A 27,568-nucleotide genomic window follows, 5' to 3' on the forward strand; every position below is an offset into this window, starting at 1 on the left:
TCACATCATCTCCAACTTTACCAGATTTCATCAATAAATCAACCAGTGAATTTCAGTTCCATACAATTTATGTGAATGTGAAATGTAACTAGTTTCGACAATTACTATTTTCTTCTTGTACTTGGTGCAAAAATACATCTTATGATAAGCGGAAAACAATGTAAGTATTTACCCTCAAACATATACATACAAATTGAATCATACAAGCTTGAGCCTTGCATTGTCCGTGCATCAAACATATTTACACCCACCTGTCACTGTTGGCTGGAAACGACATCCATAATTGGCTTCTTCAGAGAGCACGAGGGGATTGGAAACAATGGACCCAAGGATCAAGACATGAGTTTATAGTTCATGGTAGAGGAAGGTACAACAAATCACCTTCTGCTCATCTACAGAATGCTTTATGAAATATAGCCACTGATGATTTTCACGAGTCACTCCAATTATCTTCTTCATCTTCATCACTACCAGCCAAGGCCTGTAATATTGCATCACTTTCATAAATAAATTTGAGTTTAACTGGCACAAAAACTACAACATCAATGTTTCTAGAAAGAAAAAAGAAGGGACCTGGCGAATTGCATTTGCTTTTTCCAAAATTGCAGCAAGTTTAAGGTTGGTTTTAGGACCCTGAATGCTAGGCCTTGTTGTGACTGCAGGTTTCAAGTTGAAGGACTGTCCCAATCAAGGGTAGTGAGTACTTTGTAGAAAATAATGGTAAATAACATTAAACAAAAAATCAATCCATTTACTCTTACCTTGGCCCTTATTTGCTCCAAAAGTGAATCTCTTTCATCTACCTTCTGTAGTTGAGGTCTAACTCGTTCTGTAACTTTCCGTAGCTGCAGAATGGTTGACATTTTGAATAATATGCACATGAGAAACCAATTTATGCATTCAATTAAGAATGAGGAACCTCAGTGTACTTACTTTGCTCTTATCAAGAGCAGCAAGATCATCAACGAGAGGATTGCGAGGCCGGGGCAGCTTCACCATTCGAATCCCATTTGCAACTCCATCTTCCTCAGCTGGTGGTGTAACTACACTCTCCAAAGTAGGCACGACAAGCTGTTTCTGGTCATTTTCTGTCCTTGGTTGGAGGTCGATTGTCTCATGTATGGAGTTAGCCTCCGAAATAGAAGAGTGCTCAGCCTTCACTTCTTTTGATGTGGTTTCGGGGACAATCTGAATCAGAGAGTGGTTCATCTCTTGAAGTGAAGAACTAACATCGTCAGTGGACGTGGTACTCGAGGCGACTCCTTGTGGGGGTAATTCCTTGTGTTTCAGAGAGTGGTCAATCTCTTGAAGTGAAGAACTAAAGTTTTCAGTGGATGCAGTACTTGAGGAGATCTCTTGTGAGGGTAATTCCTTGTGTTTCAGAGAGAAGTTCATCTCTTCAAGTGAAGAACTAACAATGTCAGTGGATGCTGAACTTGAGGAGATTTCTTCTGGGGGTAATTGCTTGTGCGTCAGAGTGTGATTCATCACTTGAAATGGAGAACTAAGATCATCAGTGGATGGGATACTTGAGGAGATATCTTCTGAGGGTAATTCCTTGTGTTCCACATTCTCTCCCTCTGTGGTAGCCGAGGCATGCTGAAGCTTTCCCATCCTCCACTGAACTGGAGGGAGAGGTGGCAATGGAGGTAATTCATCTAAATTGATCTGATTTGTTACGGAGAAAAAACTAGTTGGGGGAAGTGTGGAACCTAAATCCTGGGGATACCCAGAGATATTATTGTCATAGCTTCTTACTCCCGGAAGCTCTAATGTTGACGACTGACAGTTAACAAGTGAAAACATGAAGGTAGAATTGTTGTCTCCTTTGAGATCATCATGACTTAGCATTTGCTGGGGATTGATGGGCAATAGAGATGACAACTCTGAACTCTTTTCACCAGAATCCAGCAACTCTTGATTAAGTTGATCAGGTGGTAACTCAATCATTTCAAGTAACATCACTTCTTCAGTGCCATAATCAACAGGTAACGACAGGGCGTCAGAAACTTGATTTCTGACACCAGTTTGCTGGAAAAAGTCCTTGTCTGACTCCATGAAACTTTGCCCTGTATGTGGCTGAATCTGGGTAGCACCGAAAAAACTGAACTTGTGCTCAACTTCAGAGTCCACGTATGGATTAGAAACAGTATCTAGTTCTTCTGATTTGGGATGATCATTATTGATTGTGTTGCAGAAGTATGTGTGCAAATCTGATGTAACAGATTCTGTTTCACCCACTTCCTCCACCAAACGTGACTCCTTACGACCACCTGATATTGAATTCTCGCCTTCTTCGACTAAGCCAGATTCATTATGACTTCCTGATAGACTATCCTTGTCATTCGCAAGCACATCCAGACCTGAATCCTCAATGCAAGGAATATGCTCTTTGACCAATTTATGGAGACCCATAGGTAAATTATCGTTCTCTATAATAGCATCATCAGAACCTGTAGGCACACAAGAAGCCATCTCTGCCTCTGCACTCTCTGATTGATATGTCCTGGAACCAGCCTCATCCAACACCACATGCACCTCATCCGATGATTTCACATCTGCAGAGCTAGACATTTCAGTAATTTCTAGTCCAGTGGCACCCCTGTATTGGTTGATCCCGTCTTTTTCTGCAGTTGCCGGTGTATCTGTTAGGTTTTCAAGATTTTGTGGAGTACAACATGAACTTTCCAGAGCTACAGAATCATTGCATGTAACATCATCCATTGTCCCTGAGCCCTGCAACCCCACAACTTCACAAGATCTGGGAATTCCAGGTTCAGGAACTACATCAATTGTTGCCTGCTCTTCAAGAATAACAACTCTGACATTAGCATCAAGACTTGCCTCAGGACAATCAGGAGTGTCTTCTACAAGTGATAAAATCAATGTGTCTGAGGTAATCTGATTGTCAACAGAGCTATGAGAGTAATGGTCTTCAGCATCTACAGTTTCACCACTGGAAAATGATGAATCCACAAGTTCCTTTCCACAAGATGCCTCATTGATGCATGAATAATGATTTGAAGCATCAGAAACAACATTCGACTCCTTATTATCCAAATCATTGTGCAGTGTTTCTCCAGTGGAAACCATTGATGTAATATACTCTTGGTTATGCTCCATATCAGTACTCTCAGATGGAAAGTTTTCAGGCAACTTCAGTACCTCATCATCCAAAATACCTGGAACTTGTCTCTCAGCGGAAATCATCTCTGCAGTATCATGTCTATTCCGAGAAAGATCATTGCACATATTTAATGCAGAAGTGATGTTCTCAACCTGGTTAACATCCTCCACATTGGAGTCATCTTCATGCACCAAATAAGCAGATACTGCAGCTGGACCATTCGTGGAGTCGGAGAGGATATCAGAGACAGTAGAAACACTGGGTGCATCTTCACCATCTGGCTCATTCACTAGATGTTCTCCAGAAAAGGTTACTGGAGAATCATCTCCTAACTGTGATTTGGAATCAGAGACACTGGGAGAACTTGGGGAATGCATAATCAGGTTCTTTTCCATTTCTTGGTCCTCTACTGAGGCTGCTTCATTTGACATAGCTCCCGTTGCCCTATCTTCTCTCATGCTGCCTTCTGAATCACAATGTGGAAAAATGGATGTTGAATCATTACTGCAGAAATTAGAGGTCAGCTGCTCAAAGTTAGGCCTGTGGTTGGTGATTTCAACTTTTCCAGTGCATGTACCATCAGAAACCACAGGTCTTGGAGGTTGAGCTACTGGAAAATCTTCGTAAGCAGTTTTCTGGTAAGATGATGCATCGAGTATCGCAATGTCAGGGATATCAGAAGATGGAAATCCTTCACCAGAACATTTTTCCACTTGTGGGTTTTCAGCTGAGATTCTCTGAGAACCAGAAGACAAACCTCCAGCTATAACTTTTTTGGATGGGTTGCTTCCCTCATCGGATATAGTCGAATCACCAGTTGATTGGGAATCTGATGACTGCGTGTGAAGATGTTCTTCATTTGTATCAGAAATCAACAGTTCACTTCTAATATAGCAGGAGGTAAAATCTTTCTTCACCCTGAGCTCAGAGTCTGTTTCCAATTCTGACTCAATAGTTGAAGGTGCATCCACATAATTGTCTATCTCACTGGCAATATCATCAGATTGATAACCAGTTAAGCTGCCTTCTGTTTTGCCCTCTCCATCTACAGCTATATCCTTCTGACCAGTCTCCTCATCAAGAGTAGATGAGATTCCATCTGCTACGACATTAAGATATGAATTGGGTGCATCACAGATTTTATCATCTGCAGGAAGCTCATTCATCTCATACATGGATGTACTCGACATAATTTCCACTCTATCTGGTTGTGGAGGACTTCTTTTTCTCCCCATGTTCTCTGTAGCAGGCCTAACTGATCTGACATCAAGTACCTTAAGATCAGATCCATTGTGATCATTTGCAGGCAACTCCAATGGTGAACTGACAGTGATTGCTTGAAGCATTTTATGCTCTGGCGAAGGAGTCTTCAATATTTTCTCCATGTAGCTCTTCCCAGTTCTTGTGTCAAATGGAAATCCATTCAGCCTCCTTTTTAATTTCACACGACGTGTAGAGTTGTTAACACCATTGTCAACTGCCTCCTCAAGAAAAAGCTGATGGAGTCTGTAAGAGTTAGTATAAAATATGAGACACATCTTACTCCTTGAGCAACCACTGAAAAGATCATACGTGGCAAAAGAAACATAATCTCACTTGGCATGTGATGTAGGTAAAACTTCAGGGGTTTCTCCATTTCTCCAGCGTGGCCCTTTCTTCTGTTGAATATGCAGACAAATGATAATATTAGCACGGAATGCATATCAATAACTGGGCAACATAGGCAGTGTGACAAAGAGTCCACTTATTATTGGACAAATTTCTCCATTTTCTTGATAAGAAGAGAAATAAAAAGAAATAGCTTGAAGATTTACACTGCTGCCATGTATTCCGGTTATCCAGGTATGCATTATACTACCTGATGCAGCATAATCTGATGATTGTGCAATTGAGGGGTCATCAATGTCAGCCATATGAAAATCAAATTTTCACATTAATATAAGAGAATTGATGAACTTCTGAGATGAAAGAAAATTAATCACCAACGCAACTATTCTAGTCAGGACAAGAATTCTTAGAATATTCTGGTCATAATTTGGATATTTTATACTACTATATCTTAAGATTTGTGATGAAACACACACACACACACCATCGCTGCAAAGCCAAATGCTAACTTTGGGAGCAAAGAACTTCTATGCAGCAGTATCCATTAATTGTGGGGAACTAAATCTACGTTAAGGAATTACCTTTGCTTTGCGGATCTTCTTCTCCCTCTGCACATCTGCACCAGTAACTTCAGGGTTTTCCACTTTAAAAAAAGAAGGATCGGTGTACCGTTTTAGACATGCTCCAGCACCCGCAACGTCAAACCTAAGTTGTTGATTCCATTTGAGATACTTTTTGAGAAAGATACATTAGTCAACATCAAAGTGAACAACAGATCATACTTGTCAAGGAGGAATAGCCTCGGAGGACCCCTACATTCTTCATAGGAATCCATTACAAATCGAGGTAAATCTCCCTGAGTTACTAGATTCTGGTCCATACGTAGATTTGGATGCCAATCAACACCTGAAACATAATATTTTAAACCCATCACAATTACATCTAATCAGAAAGTTCGGGCATATTTAACTGAAGATGTCACGTAAGCAGAGCCAGCTACTATAAACAATGAAACCGACAAGAACCATAGTTGAAAACCACTCTGAAACATTATCACCAATACTGAAGAAAAAAACTATACCATATATAACCAGGTTTATTAACAGCAGCAAAAAGAAGGATCCATGTAAAGAATTCCTTAAAAAAGCAACAGAGAGGTTGATGCAGGGAAACAACCAAAAGAAGAGCAGTTCTAACCAGCATTGTAAAAGAATGAGGAATGGTTTGTCTGTGAAAGAAATGCTTTCTCAATGGAAGGAACCTCAGCCTCAAGCTGTTGGACTCTGATCATTAAGCCGTGCCCTCTTGCAGCAGTCGCCATCACTTCTTCATGTAGATCATGAAAAATTTCTGCAGCAAACCTTCAATAGTCACAAGAAACAAGCAATTAAAAAGCTCTTCCCACTGACAGCAAATATTTCCAAAACATTAAACTGCCACAGATTGTTGACAAGTTCTATGGGGTTACCTATAGCTCCCCACCTGATGAACTTCTTCAAGAAAAAAGAAAGATTTAGAAGCACAGATGGCCGGACTGATGGATTATCAGCCATGCAATGCAAAACTTTCAAGGGGGGGTAACCCATTCTTTTAGTAAAATTTCTAACTTTAAGAGGTCTATGAAGTTTTGATAACCTCAATACGAACTTCTAGGTGCTTAGGCTCGGTCTCCCAAAGGAAGCATGATAACCTTTAAAGTTCCATTCTCACCAATCACTTTGATGAAGTTGTAAACAACATAAATATGTTCTATAACATACACAAATAACACAAAAACACAGGAACTGAAATCCAAGGATACATTTAGATTGCGTTAAATATACTCTAGGTGGAATACGGCATTTTTCGGCCAAAAATGGTCAATCGAGGTCACATTTTATGTATTCACAGTTTCTTGCTCCAATCATTCTAGCAATGCATTTAGCAAGATGGAATACAGATGCAAGAGAAGAAATAACTTATCAGAAGGCCAATTGACTTTTGAATAAGTTCTATTTCCACTGCCCATTTGATGCTCAAAACACACCCTAGTTTTACAAAAGTTATGAAATACATTTCGCATTACATCATTTCTCATCCATAAAAAAACCGTCAGCATCTGGGATAAGTGGATAACTGTATGGAAACATCATGCACGCACAGAATCTCGATAGTAAAAAATAGCAACAAAAGCCTCCAGTTTGATCACAACCAGTAGACCAAGTACAAACAAAAACTAAATAAAATTAGAAACATCCATCAGTGACCAAGACGATAACTTCAAAATAGATGTCAATACAAAGACTTGTTGAATACAGAAAAAAATACAAACGTAAGTTCCATATCACTAATTCCACTCATTTAGTTCAAGCCAAATTTCAGTCACGAAACCGAATACTAAAAGCTACAAATTAGAAATTAAACAACTGAAAACTAACTTGGCCCTGGTCTATGAGCAGTACAATAACCTACAGATAATTCCTAATTTCCTCACATGTCATAAAACCCCAACATTGCAGAAGGAGTAGATACAGAGAACAAGGGTTCAAACTCGACAACTAACAACCAAGTCGGTAAGGTTTTCACGTCTCAGTTATCAACATAAAACCCCCTAAGTACATCCATTTTATGCAAAATACCAAAGTTGAATTTAAAGCAACAGCAAAAACAATACAAAGCTAATAAATTGGGAAACAAAAAGAAAATATAAACCAAGATTGTTTTCCAGAAACACCAAAATTCAAACAAAAAAACAACCTCCAGGACAACACGAAGCTGAAAGAGAAAATAAAGAGTTGAAGGTGTCAAGTTGACAATTATAGCCTCGAAAAAAACCCTCAATTCCTGACATTTCATCCAAAAGACTCCAAGCACAAAAACAATAAGAAAAATTCACAAGAAAAAAAAGAAAAAGAAAAGACTGACTCAGCGAGGTCGCCGATCTGGCGAAGAACGCCGACTAATCCAGCCATGGCGACGCCTTCAAGCAAAGCTTCTGGATCATCCTTATCGGCGGCTCGATACAGGTCCGGATCGGCCAAGCTGTACTCGTTTCTTATCTCGTATCTACTCATCGGCATTTTGTCTTGCTTCGATGAAATCTCAACTCCCAACCGAATTTTCAATTGTCAATTTTAACTGTGAAGAGTTGAGGAGAGGACTCCAGGGAGATTAGTGTTGACTGCTTTAAATAGCTGACAAGAAAGAAAAATCTATTTAGAATTTTGTTTTACTTATAAAGTATGGTTTGTATGGGGGTGTTGGGTTTGTAGGGATGGGATGGGAATGCGTGAAATAAATAAAAATGGTGCGGTTGTGCAATTTAAGTCTCAGGCGCGTTTGGAGGCGTTCACAGTGGGCATGCGGTGTAGTGGATCCGTTATTTTTTGGAGAGGCGTAAATTCTTAAATTGATGATAATTTTAGTTTGGAAGATTGAATTAAGGTTGATGTTGTCATAATTCAATTTGGTTTGTCTTATTGTTGACTTTGAGTATGTACTCTCAATGGCATTGAGCATTGAGTTATGTTATGACTTATGTGATGGGAGGGTGAATAGTGAAATTGAAGAGGAAGAAGTGATCATGGTTGGTCACCACCATGCCTTGCATCAAAACCCCATCTTCATTATTATTAAGATAAATATATTTGTTGGCTTCAGATAAGTGGACCCCACTATATATATATATATATATATTCTTTTGTTGTTGTCAATTACTATTAGGAGGTATATATGTATGATTTATGGGACGGGACAATTACGCATGCAACACTGCAACATATGTGTGTTGTTTGTGTGTGTATATATATATATGTGAGAATTGAGAGAATGACGAGTGATTAATTTAAAGGTTGAGAAGTGATTAGTTTCCGTAGCTCCTCATATGCTTTTGGCACAAATTTCAACACAAACACACACAGATAGAGAGAGAGAGAGAGAGAGAGAGAGAGACTCTTTCTTCAATTCCATTTTAGGGCTGACATATATACATATATAATGATGCAGTCTTGGCTTTAAAGTTAATTTAGGTTTCGCAATTTCTACTAATAAATATGATTGGCATGAATCAAGAGCTCAACCAAAGCCCAGCTTTTCCCTCTCCACTATACCTACCCCCATTGCCCAAATGTCAACATATCTGTCTGTTTACACAACAAATTCAAAAAAATGTGAATATACCTATCTATCTATATTCAAGGGATATATATATATATATATAATTACAAAATCAAACCTAATAAATGAATCTATCTACGTCATCATCTATTAATCTTTTCCTTTCTTTTCACATCTCTACCTACCTATACCTACCTACACAAATACTATTTACTTTTATCAATATACATACAAATATTTGCCAGTCGCAATATGTACAATTATGTATTTTTTAACAAATTAAATTAGAATTAGCCTAAGAAAGCTGCTCAAATGCAGTAAAATTGGACCCACTTGTACAAATTATAGCTCATAAATAATTAAATTTACCAAAATAATCTTAATCTACTACTAAAATAATCAAATGTTATGGGGCTTCTTTAAATAACCAATTCAATTCAGCATGATATGGTCTTTGTAGTTTGTATTAGAGAGAGGTTTGAGTGGAGTCCAGTCCAGTGGGCTTGGACTACAGGTTGGACCTTGGGCCGACCATCTTCAAGAGCTTAACATAATTAATTAAGAATTGAGTATATATGGAGGCTACCTCACCTCTTCCTTGTAATCTTATACTAGCGCTTTAATTAGTCAAGGTCCAATAACATTGTCCATTATCATAGCCCAGCCTTCCATATCTTTAGTTTTAAACCAAACTCAACATAGTATTATCACCCACTTCACCCAGAAGATATCAAAAACTACACCTCATGCGGATACTTAATTTAAAATCTTGATTTATATTGTACGTACGTATCTTAGTGTTAAGTTGTAGTAGAATATCCTTGTAATTTGTTGAATCTGATGAGCTGTGTAAGTATGAAATTATAGATTAGCAGAAAATGTAATAAAAGGAACAAGAATGAATTATAAGGGATTTTTTCCGGAGTTAGTGGGCAAGCTGTTAATTAGACACAACTCAAGTTCCTAAGTAATCACAGCTAAGTTGGTTGACTAACTTGGAGAATGTGTCACATGTCGTCATACATACATATACATAATTTATGGAAGATGGATCTCTCGTCTCTTGTATACTTATATCTTAATTACAACCAGCAGCTATGACTATGATGAATAAAAGGTATTAGGTAGCTGGATCTGACATAAGTTTCACAATTATATACTTTATCTCTTTGTACTTGGCCGACACAAAAGATTAGGAAAAGAGAAAAATGTTTGACAAATAATTTCTCCAAGTAGCTAGCTAACTAGGATTTGGTGCACTAGTACTGATCAGCTTCCAAGTTTCTTGTTATCTGATATGATATGTTTTATGGATGTGATTCATTATGGTCGGTTGACTATCATATTCTCTCACGCAAAAATTCCTAATCAGCCATCTATTTTTGCTTAATGACAAGCCATGTTATTTTTTTTCCATTCTGCATTGTATTTTACCATCGAGTTCAACTCTTGCGGTGTACTCAGTCCTTTTTTTTTAAACAAATTATTTTCTTGTATCTAATTATTCTTGCATTTTGTGAGATAATATTTCATTATGGGCATTTTAATCCGTACGTGATGCGTGCGATTTTAGCACAGGTTCAAGATCTTTGGGTCTTGATATCGGATTTGGGCTAATTGAGTGAAAACTTTTGACAACGAGGACCTGCAAAATAAAAAGTTAGCACTGCGATGCTTAAGTTAGTTCCTGATTTAAGAATAGATAAATACAAAAATGAACTAAGAGAGATATTATGATAAAAGTAAGAATTTCGTATGTAAGAGCATGAAAAGTAGTAGAGTAATGGCAAGAGAGATTCTCGAGTGTGGAAGAAAAAATGGCTTGTCTGTTGAGGGGTACCTTCCTTATTTATAGAGGAGGAGTTCCCCTGTTTTAGAAGTCTTGCTAAGGGGGATTCGCATAGCCAGCGAGAAAGGCGGGATTCGTGGTTAAGGTTCCTCTTTATCCATTTCTTAAGCAGTAAGTTTTCGGATGAAGGGGGACTCCTTCTTCATGTAGACTCCTAGTTGGTGAGGAGTCCTTTCAAGCTGAAGAGTCCAACTTCTTGAGAGCACCAACCTTCCTTCGAGGGTTTTCGTACTAGGCTGATTTCTTAGGCCAAGCTTTAGTGTGGGAGGGCCACCCTTTGGGCTGAACCTACCGAGCCTCTCCCTTGGGCTAGACCAGATCATAGGTGCCCCCTCCTTAGGTCAAGCCTGTCGACCTGGGCGAGCTGACCCTTTCCTGCACTGGCGGGCCTGTGTTTGGGCCTAGCGTCTTTTCTTAGGCCAATCTATTTTAGGCCATGCCCATCATTTAGTCCCCCCACTCTAAGGATGAAAGGTGCCTCCTAAATCCTTAGAGTAGGAAATCTCGCTTCATCGAGAAGGAGGATCCGTCTCCATTTATGAGGGAGGAAGGTACCCTCTCATTCTCTGAATGGAAGGCCTTGGTAGTTTTGGGAAGGGAGGATCTTCCTATCTGGGGTCCGTCCGTCTGTTCAGCTGCTACAATTCCGCACTATTGGGAAACAATGCAGCAACTTTTGGAAGGTTGATCTGACGGTTGCAATGATGGGCGAGAAGAGCGTGTCCTTGATGTAACTGCAACATGCACGTCCAATGGCCTATTCTGCATGGTAACTGCTCCTTAGTAGGACGGTTACTAAAGACGTGGGTTAAAACCTCGGACCGATTTTATGGGGACGTTTCCCTCTCGTATCACTTCTATGCTGCCGCTTGTTCCTCCTTCCAAAGAGGAAACAAATACCTTTCATCGATCTTCCCATGCAGCTTGTGCCTTCCTTCACAGTCGCTATTTGTTGGAGCAAGACAAGGGAAAGGCCACTCTGATGGTGGATTTGATGAGGGAAACCTTATCCCCCGGAGATAAGCAGTTGTTCTCTCCTCTCTCTCGAGAAGAGCTAGAGAGAGTGGGGGCCCTCTACCTCTTTAAGGTATCTGTCCGCCTATGTCTTATGCCTTTTGTTTGTACATTCCTTCCTGATGATTTGTGTTTTTCATAGGCTACCTCAGTCTATGAAGAGCTCTCCTCCAGACTGCAAGGAACCCTTCCTGTTCCTTCTAGTGACGCCCAGAGATGCAAACTAGAGGATAGGTTGGAGCGTGTGGGGAATGGAAATGCTAAGTTGAGGGAGACGAAGAAGGAGGTAATAGGGCGTTGTCAGCAATTAGAGAGGGAGGTGAAGCAACTGAGGAAGGAGGCGGCCAGCCACGAGGGTACCCTGAAGAAAGCAGTGGAGAAGGCTGTGACGGACCTCCCCTATTTTGAAGAGGGCAAAAATTTCTTGGAAGCCTACTGCAAGAGTCATTTGAAAGAGTTCAAAGGGTCCCTAGAATATCAGTAGGAGGTAGCTAAGATAGCGGGGCCCTTCTTCGAGTATAGCTTCTCGCTCTGCAAAGAGCAGTTTCAAGCTCAAGGGTACCCCTCCTGTAGGAGATGAGCCCTCTTTCCTTGACCTTGCCACCACTTGATATAATGCACCTGATCCCTTTGCCAAACCTTCTGTCCAAGGAGAGGGGGCTTTCCCCTAGACTCAGGTTAGTTTCCTTCTTCCTCTTTTGTTTGTATTTCTTTCTTGTCACTATAATGATCGTTTGTGATGTCTTGCAAAAGGAGATTTGGACAACCTACTGAGGGAAACTGAGGCAGAAGTAAGGAGTCTCCCATATAAAGTTGCAATTTATGCCACAGCAGGGGATCTCCAAGGAGAGGGTGCTTTCGAAGAGAAGGAAGAGGGATCCCTCAAGCTAGTGATACAGCTCCTCCTGCCGCCCCCTCACCCGCTGCCGATACTCATCCGGAGAAAGAAGTGGAAGACCCCGCCTGTGGGGAGAAAAAATGATGTAATGTGACTGCTAGTTGAAAATAATTTATTTTCCTTGCTTTGCCTGCTATCCCCCATTTGAAATGGGGATTAAACAATTTTCATTTTCTGCTCCACTGGGATATTTTTAATTCGCCCCTGACGACGCTTTTAGGCCAGGGGCTTCGTAATGCAATTTGATCTGTTTGCGGTTCCTCTTTTGAAATGAGATCATCTTTTTGATATGTTGGTTCCACAGATCTTGTTGGGATGGGGGGTCGCGAAAACCTATCTGAAGAGAGAGCTCCTTGCACTTTTCTTTTTCGTGGGGGGTGTCCCCATGATGTTACTTAGCTGGATATTCCTATCATCCTTCTTGAAGGGTGTCTTCTAGGAATTTTAAGAAGGGAGGTCCTCCCTGTTTTTTTTTGGTAGGTGTCCCCTTGAATTTTCTTGGTGGGTTGGCTCCTTTTATTTTTTCTTGCGGGAAGCGCCTTTAATCCTTCTCATAAGTGAGTGTTAAAAAAGTACATTACAAAATTCATGCTTTCATAAAAAGTAATGAGGCGTAAAGTAAATGAGGGCTTAGGATGGGGATTTCAGGAGGTCCCTTTAGTGATGGAAGCCTGTTTGAGCTTTAAGAGGGCTTACTCCTAAACAAATTTTATGCCTCATATTTTTAAATATATATAAAAAAAAAAACTAACAATAAATAATTTTAGTGTGTTTGGACGTGGATGAATAAGTGAGGTACTGGCGGAACGGTGAAGAGAGGTGGTCGAGTACTCTCTTGTCCATGTGCTGCCATACCAAATTTGTCTACTACTTACGCCTTAATTTCCCTACCTCTCACGTTCCCACAATATATAACACCTAACACTATTTTCGACCTCCTGCTTTATTATTAATTAAAAGGTACTTAAAGAACCACCACATTATATATATCTGAATTTTGACTATTGGCTATAAAAAAACAACAACATACAAATAAGAGTATTTCTTCTAGTTTATTTGATTTTGATGAAGAAAAATATGAATCAGGAAATGTTACTTTAATTATATATAATTATGTTTATATATTATAATTTAGTACTTAATTATAGGTATATATCTCTATATATAATTAGTATTAACTAGATATGTATGGATGTGTTGATCAGTTGAATTACTTAGCTATAATTAGTATTATAGATTATTTAAAAAAAATATAAATATTAATTGTGATTTTAATTAGTTTCATGCTGCTATTTTCTTTCTGATCATGATATATATATATATATATATGTTGTTACATTTATTTTGTTTGTATATACGTGGTCGAAATTTACGTTTTTTAGTTGGAGATAATTGTGTCCACTTAGATATATATATATATATATATATGTAATTTCGAAGAGAATGATTTAGTTGGCTTAATTAAGGTGAGAAGGACTTGAGTGAGATCTCATTGGATATATTTATTTGAAATCTACAGTGGACAATCATATATATATATGTATAAATAAACTGGATCCGTGTCTTTATTAATCGTGTTGATATATAGGTAGACGTGTATATATATATAGTTTGATTAGAATGTTAATTAATATAAAGTGCTATATATAGTTGAATATGAAGAAGATAAATAAAGTAGGTAGTTGGGGCATGATGAGTTTGTTTAATGTTTGTTCTAACAAATTAACACTTTTGGATACTACAAATAATGCTCAGTTGTTGCCTGCCTTGCTGTGTTTATTAGTTAGAGCGTAGGCAGAGGAGGGCTAGTTAACGTTGGAGAGTGGAAGGAGAGTGAGCAAATTAATTAATATTTAATATATATATATATATATAAAATGCAGGGTGCGTATGAATTGATGGGTGGGTCACATGAACAACCCATTGACCCTGTATTCTAGTGCTAGTATTAGATATATAAAGAGCTGAGCTACGTCCCTCCAACCCACCCCCCCCCCCCCCAACTTACAATTACCTCCTCCTCCACACCCACCCACCACTTTCCGTCTTTCCTCCGCCGCCAATATTCTCAAACACAATTAATCATCAAAATTAATATAATGCCTGCCCAATTCACTCCCGAGATTACCTTTCCCGGCATCCAACTCCTCCATAAGGAAACCACTTCTTCTACCATCTCCATCAAAAGGTACCTCATCATCTACACATCTCTCTCTCCCTCTCTCTCTCTCTCTCTCTATATATATATATATATACACCCACACACACACTCCATTTTCAATCATCCTTTTGTATGCAGATTGGATGGAAAAGTTGCAATTGTTACCGGCGGCGCTAGAGGCATTGGAGAGGCGACCGTAAGACTCTTCGCCATCCATGGTGCCAAGGTCATTATCGCCGACGTCGACGACGCACTCGGAATTTCACTCGCAAATTCGTTATCCCCTCACGTCGCCTACGTCCACTGCGACGTCACCTCCGAGGAAGACATCCAAACCCTAATCAACTCTACGCTTTCCAATTACGGGAAGCTCGACATCCTCTTCAACAACGCCGGCGTCCTCGGCAACCAGTCCAAGCACAAGAGCATCCTCGATTTCGACGCCGACGAGTTTGACCAGGTCATGAGAGTCAACGTCAGAGGCACCGCTCTGGGGATGAAGCACGCAGCCCGGGCCATGATCGGTGCCCGCACTGCTGGCTGTATAATCTCCACGGCTAGTGTGGCGGGTGTGATGGGCGGGCTTGGGCCGCATTCGTACACGGCATCGAAGCACGCCATAGTGGGGCTGACGAAGAATGCGGCTTGTGAACTGGGGCGTTACGGGATTCGGGTGAACTGCATTTCGCCGTTTGGGGTGGCGACGAGGATGCTGGTGAACGCGTGGCGGGTAGATGGGGAGGGGGAGGGGGAGGGTGTTAGTGAGGAGGAGGTGGAGAAAATGGAGGAGTTTGTGAGGGGTATGGGGAATTTGAACGGGGAGGCTCTGAGGGCAAAGGATATAGCGGAGGCAGCGCTTTTTCTAGCGAGTGACGAGTCCAGGTATATTAGTGGTCATAATCTTGTGGTGGATGGTGGAGTTACTACCTCAAAGAATTGTGTTGGCTTGTAGCTGTAGCATGTAGGAGCAGCAGCAGCTTATCGCTTTTTTTTTAAATTCGTTTATTTTTCTGAATTGAATTAATTATTAGCTAGCTGCAGAAATTGAATATCATCAGCATCAGTAGTTTGTATGAAATGAAATTTCTGTATAATTAATTATGTGGATCGAGTTGTGATTCATCTGAATTTGGCGGAACGTACGTAAGAGCATATATAAATAGATATAGATATTGGTTTTAAGAGCATATATAAATATATATAGATATTGGTTTTATTTTCACGTGGTTGAAGGGAGGAGAAGATACTAAGATAGGCCATAGTATAGGATCTGTGTTTTGGTAGGTAGGTAACTTTAATTTGTTGCGATAATTTTGCTGATAACTAGTCTCATATGCATGAGAGCAATTTATATGAAGAGCAGGTTGATGAGAATAAAAACTTAGTGTATTTGTACCTGCAATGGTGAAGCACATACAGATATCATATGCCCAGTATTGTCCCAAGTGAATGGGACCAGCCGAGCAGTACTAATAAGCCAGAGGTATTATACACGTGATGATTCAATGCAAAGCAGGGATGATGTACTAGTACTGCCCCCACCATCTAATGCTGCACACTCCACAATTCTTGATTACCAGCTGCTACTACTGGTGGTACTGCTACTGCAGCATGCCCATGCATGCATATATTAGTACCGCCAATCCTACTTATTAGCTAGCACCAGTACGTAATTCAGTAAATATATAATAGATTAATTAATAATACGGGGGTTAGTGAGCGCTGGATCGGAAACGTGTTTCCCATCACTTCCTTTTTTTAGCTAAGAATGAGTGTTAAAAAAGTTTTAAGCTACCAAATAGTCGTGGGCTTGGGATCCATCATCCATGCCAATGCCAATGCCAATGCCAAGTCAGATATGTGCCAATACATAAACATTTCAGTCAGCTTTTGACGCGCATCTGAATGCGGCCTTAGTTTAGACTTTATGATCTGGTCCGGATCCCAACCCCAAAAAAATGGGGGAGGCCCCAAAAGCTGCCGACCCCCCCATTTCCATTATTCACTTTGAAGAATAATACTATAGATATATGAATATATATTTCACATCTGGAGTAGTCGTAGAAAGGTATTTAGTTGTTGAAGTTCTGCAGCAGATGAGATTGATGGGCTGGTCCCGCATTGATTTTGATCCCTGCTTTTTCTTAAGTTGTGGGCCATTCAACTACCTATAAAATTTTGGATTGGGTCTTAATTGGGATTAGTTACAGGCTGACTTCAACTTCAGAAGTATAACAAAAGAGCCTATTATAGGTAGTTTTTTTATCAACATTGGACTTTTTTATCCACATTTTGCAATAAGCAAACGCCGCCAACATTTGTCCATATTCACATTCGTCCAAACAAAATTCAATAAAGTATAACAAAAGAGCCTATTATTATTTTGACTGGGGAAGCCCAAAAGTTGAACAAAAATTAAAAACTTTTCCAAGTAAACTGGAATTTTCTCTGAAATTGTTCCACGTTTTTCATCATAACCCACTTTTCCTCTTCAAATAAAATTCTCACCCTTTTGCAAATTAATGCTAATAATAATGCTGCCATTCAGGATGCAACATACATATATCCATATATGTATATGTAATAAGAGGCGATGGGAGGGTGGTGGTGGAGCCAGCCCAGCCCAGCCCAGGAAGGAGGATTGATTAAACAAAAACAGTTCCCACTCCAGGTGTCCATCGATTTTTACCAGGTGTCGATCTACATGCTTCTGCTTTCTGACAAACTGATTAATTCATTCTTTCTCATTTACTACCTACCTCTTCTTATGCCCTTCACATTCATAAATCATTCACTATCACTCCACTCCCATTTCATTTTCTACTAATTTCAACTGCCGGCCGCACTCCAGGGTAGAACTAGAACTGAAACTTGCAAGTATATATTGCTCTGTGAAAGAAAAATCCATGGCAGACGCAGATTCTTCTTCCAGGAAATTAGGCGATGTTTCTACAAGAAAACGCACAAGGAGGCGGTCTCACACAAGGAAAGCTGCCCTAAGCAGCAGTTTCATCAACATGGCTGAAGCAAGAAGAGAGATTGTGAATGCTTTGCAGCTTCACAGATCATCATCGGCTTCTGTGGTGAGGATTCATCATAACCCTTCGCTTCTCAGCAATTCTCGTAATCACAACTACTATAATCAGTTAACGGAATCCATGCCCATCCCTCAACCCACTTGGTCCACCACTGCACCTGCAGTGTCGACGTTGTGTGCTCCGGTGGAAGTTCTGGAGGTTGAATGGTATGATAATCAGTACTCTTCTTCGTACGCATGGTGGATTGGGTTTTTGAACTCTTTGGACGGCAAAAGTGGAGGAGGCAAAGAATTCAGGGAAAGTTCGGACGGGGCGTGTTCGGAATTTGATACAAGAGATGATGTTGAGAAATCAGCTCCGGATGCAAATGATACGGATGAATGGTTAATATTTCCTGCAGCAGGCGAGGAGCGTGTTGAACAAGCGGAATCCACTTAGAAGGATTATTTCATCAGCGACACTTTTGTCAACTTCAGGTCTTGGTTAATTGGCTGCTATTTGATTTATATATATATATAACTTTTCATCTATTTTTGAGTTGTAACTTTGTTTTCCCATAGCATTCCACTAATTTTTCCTGTCCGTCGCGGGATTGGATTAATTACCAGCTCTAGGCTCTAGGCTCTAGCATTCAGTACTGAAATCGAGAAATGAAGCAGCAGTCGGACTCAAGGCCAATAAGTATAGGTAGTGGGCCTTAACAGGACAGACTGTACAACTACTGTTAAGGTCAATTTATATGCTTGTTTGTGACCCAAAGCCCAATAGTTATTAAGCTCAATGTTTGTGATCCAAATCCCATACCATTGTTGAAGAAATTTATATCACAAGCAGGCTTGCGTATAAACGGCCCAAGTGTATATATGTATAAGGATCTTTCAAGAACTCTGTCTGATCATTCAGATAGTGAGCAGATGCATGATTAAGGTCTCCGACTCCTTCTTTCATTATCATCACAACCACAATGAGCTTGTAGTTATAGCATATATGTCTCTTTCTTGGACAAACAATGAACTGGCATAATTGGGTCCCCATTAGATGAAATGATTAATCCAATGTTAGGTAAGCAATACCAATATATATGATCAGTCAAACAATCAAGTTGTCACTCATATGTATATATATATATCGCAACCACTCATAATTCAGTACCCATCCATCCATCCATCCATTTAAGACCAGCTACTTTGAATATTGCATGGTTGGAGGCACTTAAATATTCGTCGGCATCTCTCATGCCTCCATCCCAAAAAAAGAAAAAGAAACTTCGTTCCTTTAATGAATTGATGTGAGTGGAAATGACCATATAATTTTTCACACACACACATGTTTTCTTGTCCTAAAAAATTCTAACTTGAATTCAGTTTGGCCGGCGAGTGTAATGCACTTGCCGAGTGATTAATGTATAGTTTAGCAAAGTGATCAATCACATTTATCCTATAATTAATTTAATTTGGTCAAATCTGATTTGGGTAAAAATTATTCGAGTGCGCTATTGTGGGGTTGCATGCAAATTGCAATCAACTTCAACTCGATGTGTAGTCTTTGATACAAGAATTTCTAGAGGAGCCAACAAATTAATGATAGCTAGGCGAAGGATGCGTACGTATTTGGCATTAATTCAAGTTGGGAATTCATTGTATCTTCACTCAAATAATGGATTGAAGTGGGGATCGGTTTGAAGAATGTCCAAATTATTTGTGTGCACGAGCGTTGGATCCAACTGGTATTCTTAAATGCTTCATGTCCTATATATATATGGTAGATAGTGTATCATTGTTAGCACTCGTACTATTGAAGAATCCTCCACACATTTTTGGAGGAGCTGGGAGGGAGGTGATTTTTATATATTTATTTTTAATACACATAAAACTATATATCATTAATTAGTTATATCATATATTATATGGATATGATTTCTTATATATATGTACTAATTGTTAGGCTTATTTCAGTAAAACATGAAGCGTAAGAAGAGCTTGCAAAGTGGAATAATTCTCTCCCAAGAAAGAAACTAAAACCAGAAAATGAGAATATTAATATTGTTGTCTGAATATATAAAAAAAGGAGAATGCGACACAGATATACAAACTTTTGTGAGGTTTAAGTATGAATATCCTACTATGTGTTTCTTGTGGTACCGGTGGAAACTAAAACCTCATTGTCTGGCTTTTATATATGCACTGCCTAAACAAATACATAGGTTAAAGGGTTTTTGGCTTTATTGTAATGAAATGATGGAATTCAGGAGACTTGTTCCGGCTTTTTAATTTGTCCAGGCCAAGGTGACTTGTTAATCATCAGTTACTCCATATATAACATATATATAACCATTTTCTGTATGTATATATATATATACACACTGAATATAACAAAGGTCGACATTAATTCAATTACTCACATTTCCATTTCAAATTCCATCTTTTGTTTTTGTAATACATATATATATATATATATATATATGGGTCCCTCAATTCTCCCAAAAACTTGAATATAAAATCCCCTGATTGGCCCTTCCCGCTTGCAACATTCATTAAGCCCCCTTCACTTCCTACACCAACCTTAATACTTGTCATTCCTCTTCTTCGATATTATGGAAGCCACTAAAATGATCCTGCCGGAAAACTCTGACAACATAACCACTGTCCGCCGCCTTTACCAGGTCATATCAACCGGGGTTGGAGAAATATCCGGCCTCATAGCTGAAGACCTGGAATGGTGGTTCCACGGCCCACAAAACTGTCACCACATGATGAAAATGCTGACGGCCGGAAACTCGCCGACGTCGGATTTCAAGTTTAAACCCCGGAGTATGGACACCATTGATGATCGGATTATAGTGGAAGGTTGGGAAGGGGCTGAGGTGTACTGGGTGCACGTGTGGACCCTGAAAGATGGGGTGATCACTCAGTTTAGAGAATACTTCAACACTTGGCTGACAGTAAGAGATTTGAGGCCCCTCACCACTCTTTGGCAGAGCCACCCTCGGGACCTCGCCAAACGCTCCTTCCCAGGGCTCATGCTCGCCATCTGATCATGCATGCATCCGTCCATCCCCTGCTACCTATTACTATATATCACCAATATCAATCATGTTCAATCATCGTGGTGTCAAAAATAATTTCTTAATGTACTCCACATCCCATGTAATTAATTAAGGAAAAGATTAAGGTTTAAGAAAATGTCAATTTTCGCCTGTTTATTGTCTGAGAAGTACTCCTAATTAAATAAAAGCCTACCTCAAAATAAATATCACGTGGATTTTCCATCTTACGCTCAAATATTTGGAGGAAGAGACAATTTAACTAACATGGCATCCGGTCTCTTTGTGGTTGGCCAACTGTCCTTCACACAGTGCATGATCCAATTATTGTTTTGAAACACGAGTGATTGACAGCATCTCCAGCAATGCCACTTCGATTCGATGTCTGAATAAACTCAACAGGCCATGTACGGACACCATTCGGCCGTCTCGAATTATGCCTGGCGTCTGGGCCAACTACAATAGTGTGTGATCTCGCTCGAAATATACGACCACGACTAGTTGATCGAACTCGATCACGTACCCTATCAAAATCAAGTGATTGGGTCCTGAGGATTAAAACACGAACCTGAGGCTCATCGGGTTCGTCCCCAACTATGACCCTCCGACGTTTAAGTTAGAGTTGATCGAGGTAAAAATATATAAACTGATGGTGATAAGTCGAAAACATTATATAGCAATTACCTCAATAAATAATACGTCGGGGTATTTATAAGTCCAGGTGGGTACTATGACTTGGACCACTTCACCATCAAGAGAATGGTATCTTCGATCTGACGGCAATCATTGAGTCGGGTCTTCGATCATAAGGATGGGTCTTTCCGACCCGCTTTCAATAGGACGTGGATTCTAAGCAAGTAAATAACGAAAATACTATTCATTAAGGGTATTTTGGTAAATTGGGATTCTCCCCGTTAGTGTGTATTCTGAATCCTTGGATGAGTCGGGTCAAATAAGCACGCAAACCCTAGCCCACTTCAGCATTACTTCTCCCAATTAAAATGGGGCTTTAATCATAATGGCGTGGGCCAGCCATTACATATCAACATGAATGTTTTTTTGACATATGAATCAATATTTCTAAGCTGGAGTGGTGAACATAAACTTAATACTGTTTGAGTTTGCAAAAGTTAAAACATCAATCAATTGAGTTTGGATTAGGAGCATATATATATGTTTAATTTTGAGTATAGTCCTATACTACATACGTAAGTTTTGACGATGAGAGTGATGACATGTTTTTTGTTCTGATGAGTGATTAGACTTCAAATTAGTAAATAAGGTTAATGGGCGTCCCTTTCTTGGAGATTCATAACCCGATTTTTTTTCCTTAAACTTCAGATTTCATTCATCACTAATTACTGAATCGTAGCTAGTGGAGTTGATATATACATCACATTAATGAGCTATAAATTAAAGCTCAATTGAAACCAGCAGCAGTAACTCAGCAGCTGGTTAATCATTATTAATTAAAACTCCGTCACCATGACGACTGCATTTATCAACAAAAATGACACATAACACGGAAAGTGTTTCCCCACTATAAAATCTTGTCAACCACTAATACCAGCCTAAATCTATTCAGGAAGTTAAATATGAATATGTATATATTTATATATGTGTCCTTCCTATCTTATAAAATATTAGATTTTATGTTAAAAATAAATTTCTCAAGGAATATCTTGGAAATACATTAAGATCTTCTTGTTTATTTAAAGGAACTTATGTATAACATCTTATTTTTAAATTTGATGAATTTTTAAATATCTTATAAAATATTTTAAAAAGTTTTATAAGTTCAACCAGACACCTTTAATCTAATAGAAAAAATGAAAGGCTATTGTGGACAAAAAAGGACATATTTTTGGCAATTGCAATAAATCTAGACATTTTAAGGAATCATGTTTTGAGCTAAATAGAATATTGGAGTGGTACAAGGCATTGATTGGTCATGTTGTGCACGTTTAAGGAGGCTCAATCCAAAAAGATAAGAGGCTTGGGAAAGCCCAACTTTTAACTCCCAATATACCAGCTTCAGTAGCCCATGGGACCAAGCTGTCCAAGAAAGAGGATGGAGGCCCAAGGTACAACTCGAGTCAGCCCAAAACTACGGGCCAACAAAGCATCCCGATTAAAAGGTCTATACACGTGGCAGCTCACTCTTCCACGTGGCGTACAACTGGACCACCAATCAGCCGCCACCTCAGAACGCGTCAGCCCTAGAAGGACAGACTAAGATTGCTTGCCCCAGGTTGAAGAAGACTCTTATTGGGCATCCAGTTGTGAATTACTTATCCAGCTACCCCAATCCATCTCCAAAAAGATCGAGAAAGTGGGATAAACCCCCAGCAGGCGGGGCATTCCCCTATATATACAAGTTTGGTACCTCATACGGGGGACGGCTCCCTAACTCTCTAAGCATCCTCTGAAGCACTCATCAAGCATCCTCTCACGAATTTATGCATTTCTCTTTCAATTCATCCAAACATATCTCAATTTCTTATTATATTTATTTGTTTTCTAGCTTTATTCCACCTAGAATCCAATACTAACTTGGGCATTAGAATGCTAACTTATTTTTTGCATGTCCCTTTCTCTAGGTCCATAAACGCTTCAGCCCAAACTTTGAATAATAGTCCAGATTCGCTGGAACCCGTGTTATTTTTGCATGCATCATATTAGAAAAGGACTAGCTCTACGGGAAGAAGTTTTGGTGCAAATGTGGAGGACAAAATAAAGCTAGCTCTACAACCCATGGAAATATTAGTGGATTGGCTGCAAGGTAGTTAACTGACTGAACTGACTCGCGGGAATCATCATATGGAAGCCTCCTAAGGCTTGGTCGATATGACTGGGATTTTCGGCTCCTATAGTACAATATTGGTCCTTGAACTTGAGGAACTATGGCAATCACATGCATGTGATGTAGCTTAGATCTGATGAGCAATGTCTACATCAAAAGATACTGGCATTATAAACGTTATCTAGTGCAGTTAAAGTGTGTAGTGCGGACGGTTTGTTCCAAAAAAGAATTTATTCCCTGCCAGTATCATGATAGTAGTATCTCCTATACTCTCCAAGATGCATTTTTCTAAAAATATATTGCCACATTGACTGAATAAGTGGAATAGGTTTCTCCGTCAATAAATGATTGGACTAATTTAATTATACCAATCCATTGGGTGGATGACACGAAATTTAATTAATTTGATTAATCATAATTTTAAGTTGGTCATTAAAATTAAATGGATTAGTTTTACTAGACTTGATCTAATTTATTAATTGGATTCATAAATCGATGGGGGGATGAAAAGGTTTGGATCTTTTAATTGGATTAAAGATTTTAATTTTAGTGTTGGGCTTTCAAACTAGATTTAATTGAAGTCCATAAGACGTGGAATTGATTTAATTTTAACTAATCAAGCCCGATCCATTAAAAATACAAGCCCAAGTCCTTGGATAAACCTTGGCTAGGTTAAGAAAGAGCCAAACTCCTCCTTAGAAGTGTGTGGCCGAGTAGGTCTCTAATGGGTGCTGAGAGCAAAAAAAATAAATTCCTAGAACACGTTTGAGAAGTAGTGAGTAAGGTCGATACATCAAGGAATTGATTTTAAGTTGGTTCCTTCAAACAAAAATAAAGAGAGGGGGAGTTTGATTGTGATGAGATTGAAAAGACGATATTGAATTAAATGAATAAATATTAGAGAAAACTTTTTTGGTTAAAGTTAGGTTTATGCTTGATTCCACTATTTGATCATTGATGCAAATATAACTATAGTTCAAACAGATAAATCAATTATGGTCATTGGTACGATCTAACAAGCTCACCTTTTCTTACATTTTCATCAGCCAAGGAACATCCGTTGGCTAATATCCTAATCGATGAACAACCCTAGAAACGTCCACAATATTTAATTCATCAACAATATTAAGAATTAGAAAGACCCAATTCTAATCAATAAATTTCTACGAGGATTTATTTAAGTTAGATGATAATTTCTCATAACATTATTAACTACTATCAATCATACTACGTTACCACTAGTTATTGAACTAAACAAACAATTATGAATTAGCAAGTTCAATTAGCTATGCAAACATTCTTGATAATAAACAACTGACCATATTATCCATAAATCAGATTATTTGTAATAAGAGCATAGAGAATAACACAAATATCCATTAAACGAAAGTGATAAGCGTAAATCAAATCTCACAATATTTGAAAATCAAGCAATTACCATAATTTTAATTGAAAAATAAAAGGATTAGCCTTGGAAGAACAAGCGAAAGAAAAGTAGAATTTCGTTAATAAATCAATAATGTATTAGAACTAAAGAGAAGTTAAGAGATAGAAGAGATGCCCCAAGAGGTATGAGATGCCTCCTTATTTATACTATTAGCACCCCATGAACTAAGACATAAAAGTGGGGTAGATCATGATTGCCTCTAAAAAAGTTAACTAATCAATCCCTTGCTTCAAGTAAGTCTTCCAAACAAAAGACCTTACTAAAATCGTTCATCAGTCATTCCATTTTCATTAGCAAAATTTGCTCCTTTTCTTCCTCTACAAAATTGACTGCAGCGTATTAAGCGTGGGCACGTCTAGTTTGTTTGCAAATTTGTTACAATTTTCTCCTTCTTTCTTGAAATGTCTTCAAATGCCACTTTTAACTCCAATTTACCATCTTTATTTCACATCAAACCATATGTGCTGATAAAACAATAAAACCATATGATTAGAAGTATTTTGCATTTAAAAGAAAACATTATTATCATTAAAATGTGACAAATTATATGTACTTATCAGTGCCCTAGGGTGCACCAAAACTCGGCCACAATGTGGCTTAATGGTAGTGGTTGGTTTGTTAAGTCTTGCTAAGTCAATGCTCCTTGGTGTTTTGTGACTAGATTATATTTAAAGCACCTAAAACCTACCCTAGCCAATCAGCAACTTTATACACACGCATCTCACACGTTTTCACTTTCTTCTCATCTCCAAAAACTCTCTCTTAATCTTAGATGTCAAAAGAGGATCAAAAAATCAAATGCCAATCAATAACGTTATTGATTCTTTGTGTTTCTATGGTTGTTTTGCTAACATGAAATCTCCACATCCTCATAATGATGGTGTATTAGTCTTTAGAGGATCTCTAGGTTGAGGTCTTGGATCGAGAAAACAAATGAAATCAATGCTTGTAGCAGAACAAAAAAAAAACAAAGGGTAAAATATCTTTTAGAATTTTCATCCCATTTATTTGTTCTTCTCTTGATTCATGGCCTTCAATATTTCATTTTACGCCTAATGTCCAGGAAAAGATTAAGGGTACACTGCTTGATTAGGAATTTTATATGATTTATCACTTTAATTTTTGATTTTTCGTGCTTTCGCTATACTTCTCGGGCCAATCCACTTCCTTCAAGTTTCATTATGCTAGATATTTCTCACTTCGTACAGGAATTGAGTCAATTTTTAACCTAAACCTTGTGATGCGCACTGATGATTGCCATACATGAGGTTAGATACTTGAAAGGATGCCCGTCCAAAGGAATTATGTTTCCTTCCACGAACTCTTTTGAACTCAAGACCTACTATGATGCCAATGGGCCTCATGCAAAAATTCAAGACATTCTTTAATTGGTTTTTGCGTATTTCTTGGTCCTTTCCTTATTTCTTAAAAAATGAAGAAGCAGACCACAGTGCTCGATCCACGACGGAAGCGAAATATCACAACATAGCTGCCACCATTTGTGAACTTGGCTGGATTTCTATTTTGTTGGAGGACTTTGGAATCGCAGTTCATCTTCCTATTGCCTTGTATTGTGGGAACAAGGAGGCTCTTCATATTATAGCAAATCTAATTTTTTATGAGCGTACAAAACACATTGAGATCGATTGTCAATCGTCTGTTATTCCTTTTCATTCTCGGAGTCGGGATCAACTAGCTAATAATTTTACTAAAATTCTTCGATTAGGATCTTCTCCTCCTTCACCTCTAAGTTGGGATTGGTGTCTCTCACCCCTAATCCCCCTAGTGGGGGCTGTGAAAATAGTTGGTTTCATACATGGTGGTGGTACGCATTCGTATTTATTGGAAGAATGTTGAAAACAAGGAAGACATAATCTTCACGTTGCTTGTTCATTTGTTAAAATGCATTTTCGTATTATGTTCTTCAGCCTTAGGACTGACTTTGTCATTTGTCCACGTGTGGCGGCGTGAGCTGGTTAGTTGATTGGGTTAGCGAGGCGATTTTCTGTTGTATCTTAAGGAGAGTTGCCTGATTTTTCACATTATTCAGAAATCAGATTCATCTAGAAGTCGGAAATCATGGCTTCGAACTTTTATTGTTCTGATTCTTCACACATATATACAAAAATTAATCAGAAATCTGAAATGGTAAATTATTAATTAATGTGAGGAGAATTAACCAAATCCCGGGAGTAGGCGGCCTATAAATTTTCAGTTACGTCCCATCAATGAACCATTGTCCATCCCACCAACATTTGGGATTTGCCGCCCTCATTAGTTTATATATTTATGGTGATTCGGTCCGATATTCCAATGCCCCTTTATTTCTAATAAACACCTACGTCGGCTTTAAGTAAATCTTGTCCTCCAACTTTTTGCCTTAATTCATGGGGGCGGGGGGCTAATCATTCCACTTGGAACAATCATTCTCCTTTAGATCTTCTCTTCTGATGTCAACTATATGTATATAGTTTAGAAATTGACG

The 27,568-nt window shown here is 38.8% G+C and overlaps 3 protein-coding genes and 1 long non-coding RNA gene across 4 annotated transcripts; 3 read left to right on the forward strand and 1 right to left on the reverse strand.

Moving 5' to 3' along the window:
* Nucleotides 1-5: 5 nt before the first annotated feature.
* SCAR2 (SCAR homolog 2) lies at nucleotides 6-7,997 on the reverse strand. The gene is made up of 9 exons (XM_011079199.3): nucleotides 7,640-7,997; nucleotides 5,933-6,096; nucleotides 5,518-5,641; nucleotides 5,317-5,440; nucleotides 4,724-4,785; nucleotides 934-4,633; nucleotides 762-845; nucleotides 574-678; nucleotides 6-481 (listed from the first exon to the last, which is right to left on the reverse strand). Exons 1-9 carry the CDS (start codon nucleotides 7,792-7,794, stop codon nucleotides 431-433), a joined length of 4,569 nt encoding a protein of 1,522 aa, XP_011077501.1. The 5' UTR covers nucleotides 7,795-7,997; the 3' UTR covers nucleotides 6-430.
* A 6,436-nt stretch (nucleotides 7,998-14,433) lies between these two features.
* SDR2 (NAD(P)-binding Rossmann-fold superfamily protein) lies at nucleotides 14,434-15,880 on the forward strand. The gene is made up of 2 exons (XM_011079198.3): nucleotides 14,434-14,779; nucleotides 14,891-15,880. The coding sequence occupies exons 1-2, from the start codon at nucleotides 14,691-14,693 to the stop codon at nucleotides 15,702-15,704; spliced, it is 903 nt and encodes a 300-aa protein (XP_011077500.1). The 5' UTR covers nucleotides 14,434-14,690; the 3' UTR covers nucleotides 15,705-15,880.
* A 1,308-nt stretch (nucleotides 15,881-17,188) lies between these two features.
* Nucleotides 17,189-18,637, forward strand: LOC148788220 (uncharacterized). Its single transcript, XR_016065458.1, has 2 exons — nucleotides 17,189-18,266; nucleotides 18,399-18,637. It is a non-coding gene; the product is annotated as an uncharacterized LOC148788220 (long non-coding RNA).
* Nucleotides 18,638-20,198: 1,561 nt separating this feature from the next.
* Nucleotides 20,199-21,030, forward strand: LOC105161498 (wound-induced protein 1-like). The gene has a single exon (XM_011079197.3). The coding sequence runs from the start codon at nucleotides 20,384-20,386 to the stop codon at nucleotides 20,822-20,824; it is 441 nt and encodes a 146-aa protein (XP_011077499.1). The 5' UTR covers nucleotides 20,199-20,383; the 3' UTR covers nucleotides 20,825-21,030.
* The last annotated feature ends 6,538 nt before the right edge of the window (nucleotides 21,031-27,568 follow it).

The sequence above is a fragment of the Sesamum indicum genome, linkage group LG5 (genome assembly GCF_026168435.1).
Source record: "Sesamum indicum cultivar Baizhima isolate 11 linkage group LG5, ASM2616843v1, whole genome shotgun sequence".
NCBI classification, from domain to species: domain Eukaryota; kingdom Viridiplantae; phylum Streptophyta; class Magnoliopsida; order Lamiales; family Pedaliaceae; genus Sesamum; species Sesamum indicum.

What these genes read in the sequence shown, in the direction of transcription:
- SDR2 (XM_011079198.3), top strand. Translation starts at nt 14,691, where the DNA reads ATGCCTGCCCAATTCACTCCCGAGATTACCTTTCCCGGCATCCAACTC. An exon ending in TCTACCATCTCCATCAAAAG is followed by an intron (nt 14,780 to 14,890) that starts GTACCTCATCAT and finishes TTTTGTATGCAG; the next exon opens with ATTGGATGGAAAAGTTGCAA.
- SCAR2 (XM_011079199.3), bottom strand. Translation starts at nt 7,794, where the DNA reads ATGCCGATGAGTAGATACGAGATAAGAAACGAGTACAGCTTGGCCGAT. An exon ending in TTACCTACATCACATGCCAA is followed by an intron (nt 4,634 to 4,723) that starts GTGAGATTATGT and finishes TAACTCTTACAG; the next exon opens with ACTCCATCAGCTTTTTCTTG. An exon ending in TGGAGCAAATAAGGGCCAAG is followed by an intron (nt 679 to 761) that starts GTAAGAGTAAAT and finishes TGATTGGGACAG; the next exon opens with TCCTTCAACTTGAAACCTGC.
- LOC105161498 (XM_011079197.3), top strand. Translation starts at nt 20,384, where the DNA reads ATGGAAGCCACTAAAATGATCCTGCCGGAAAACTCTGACAACATAACC.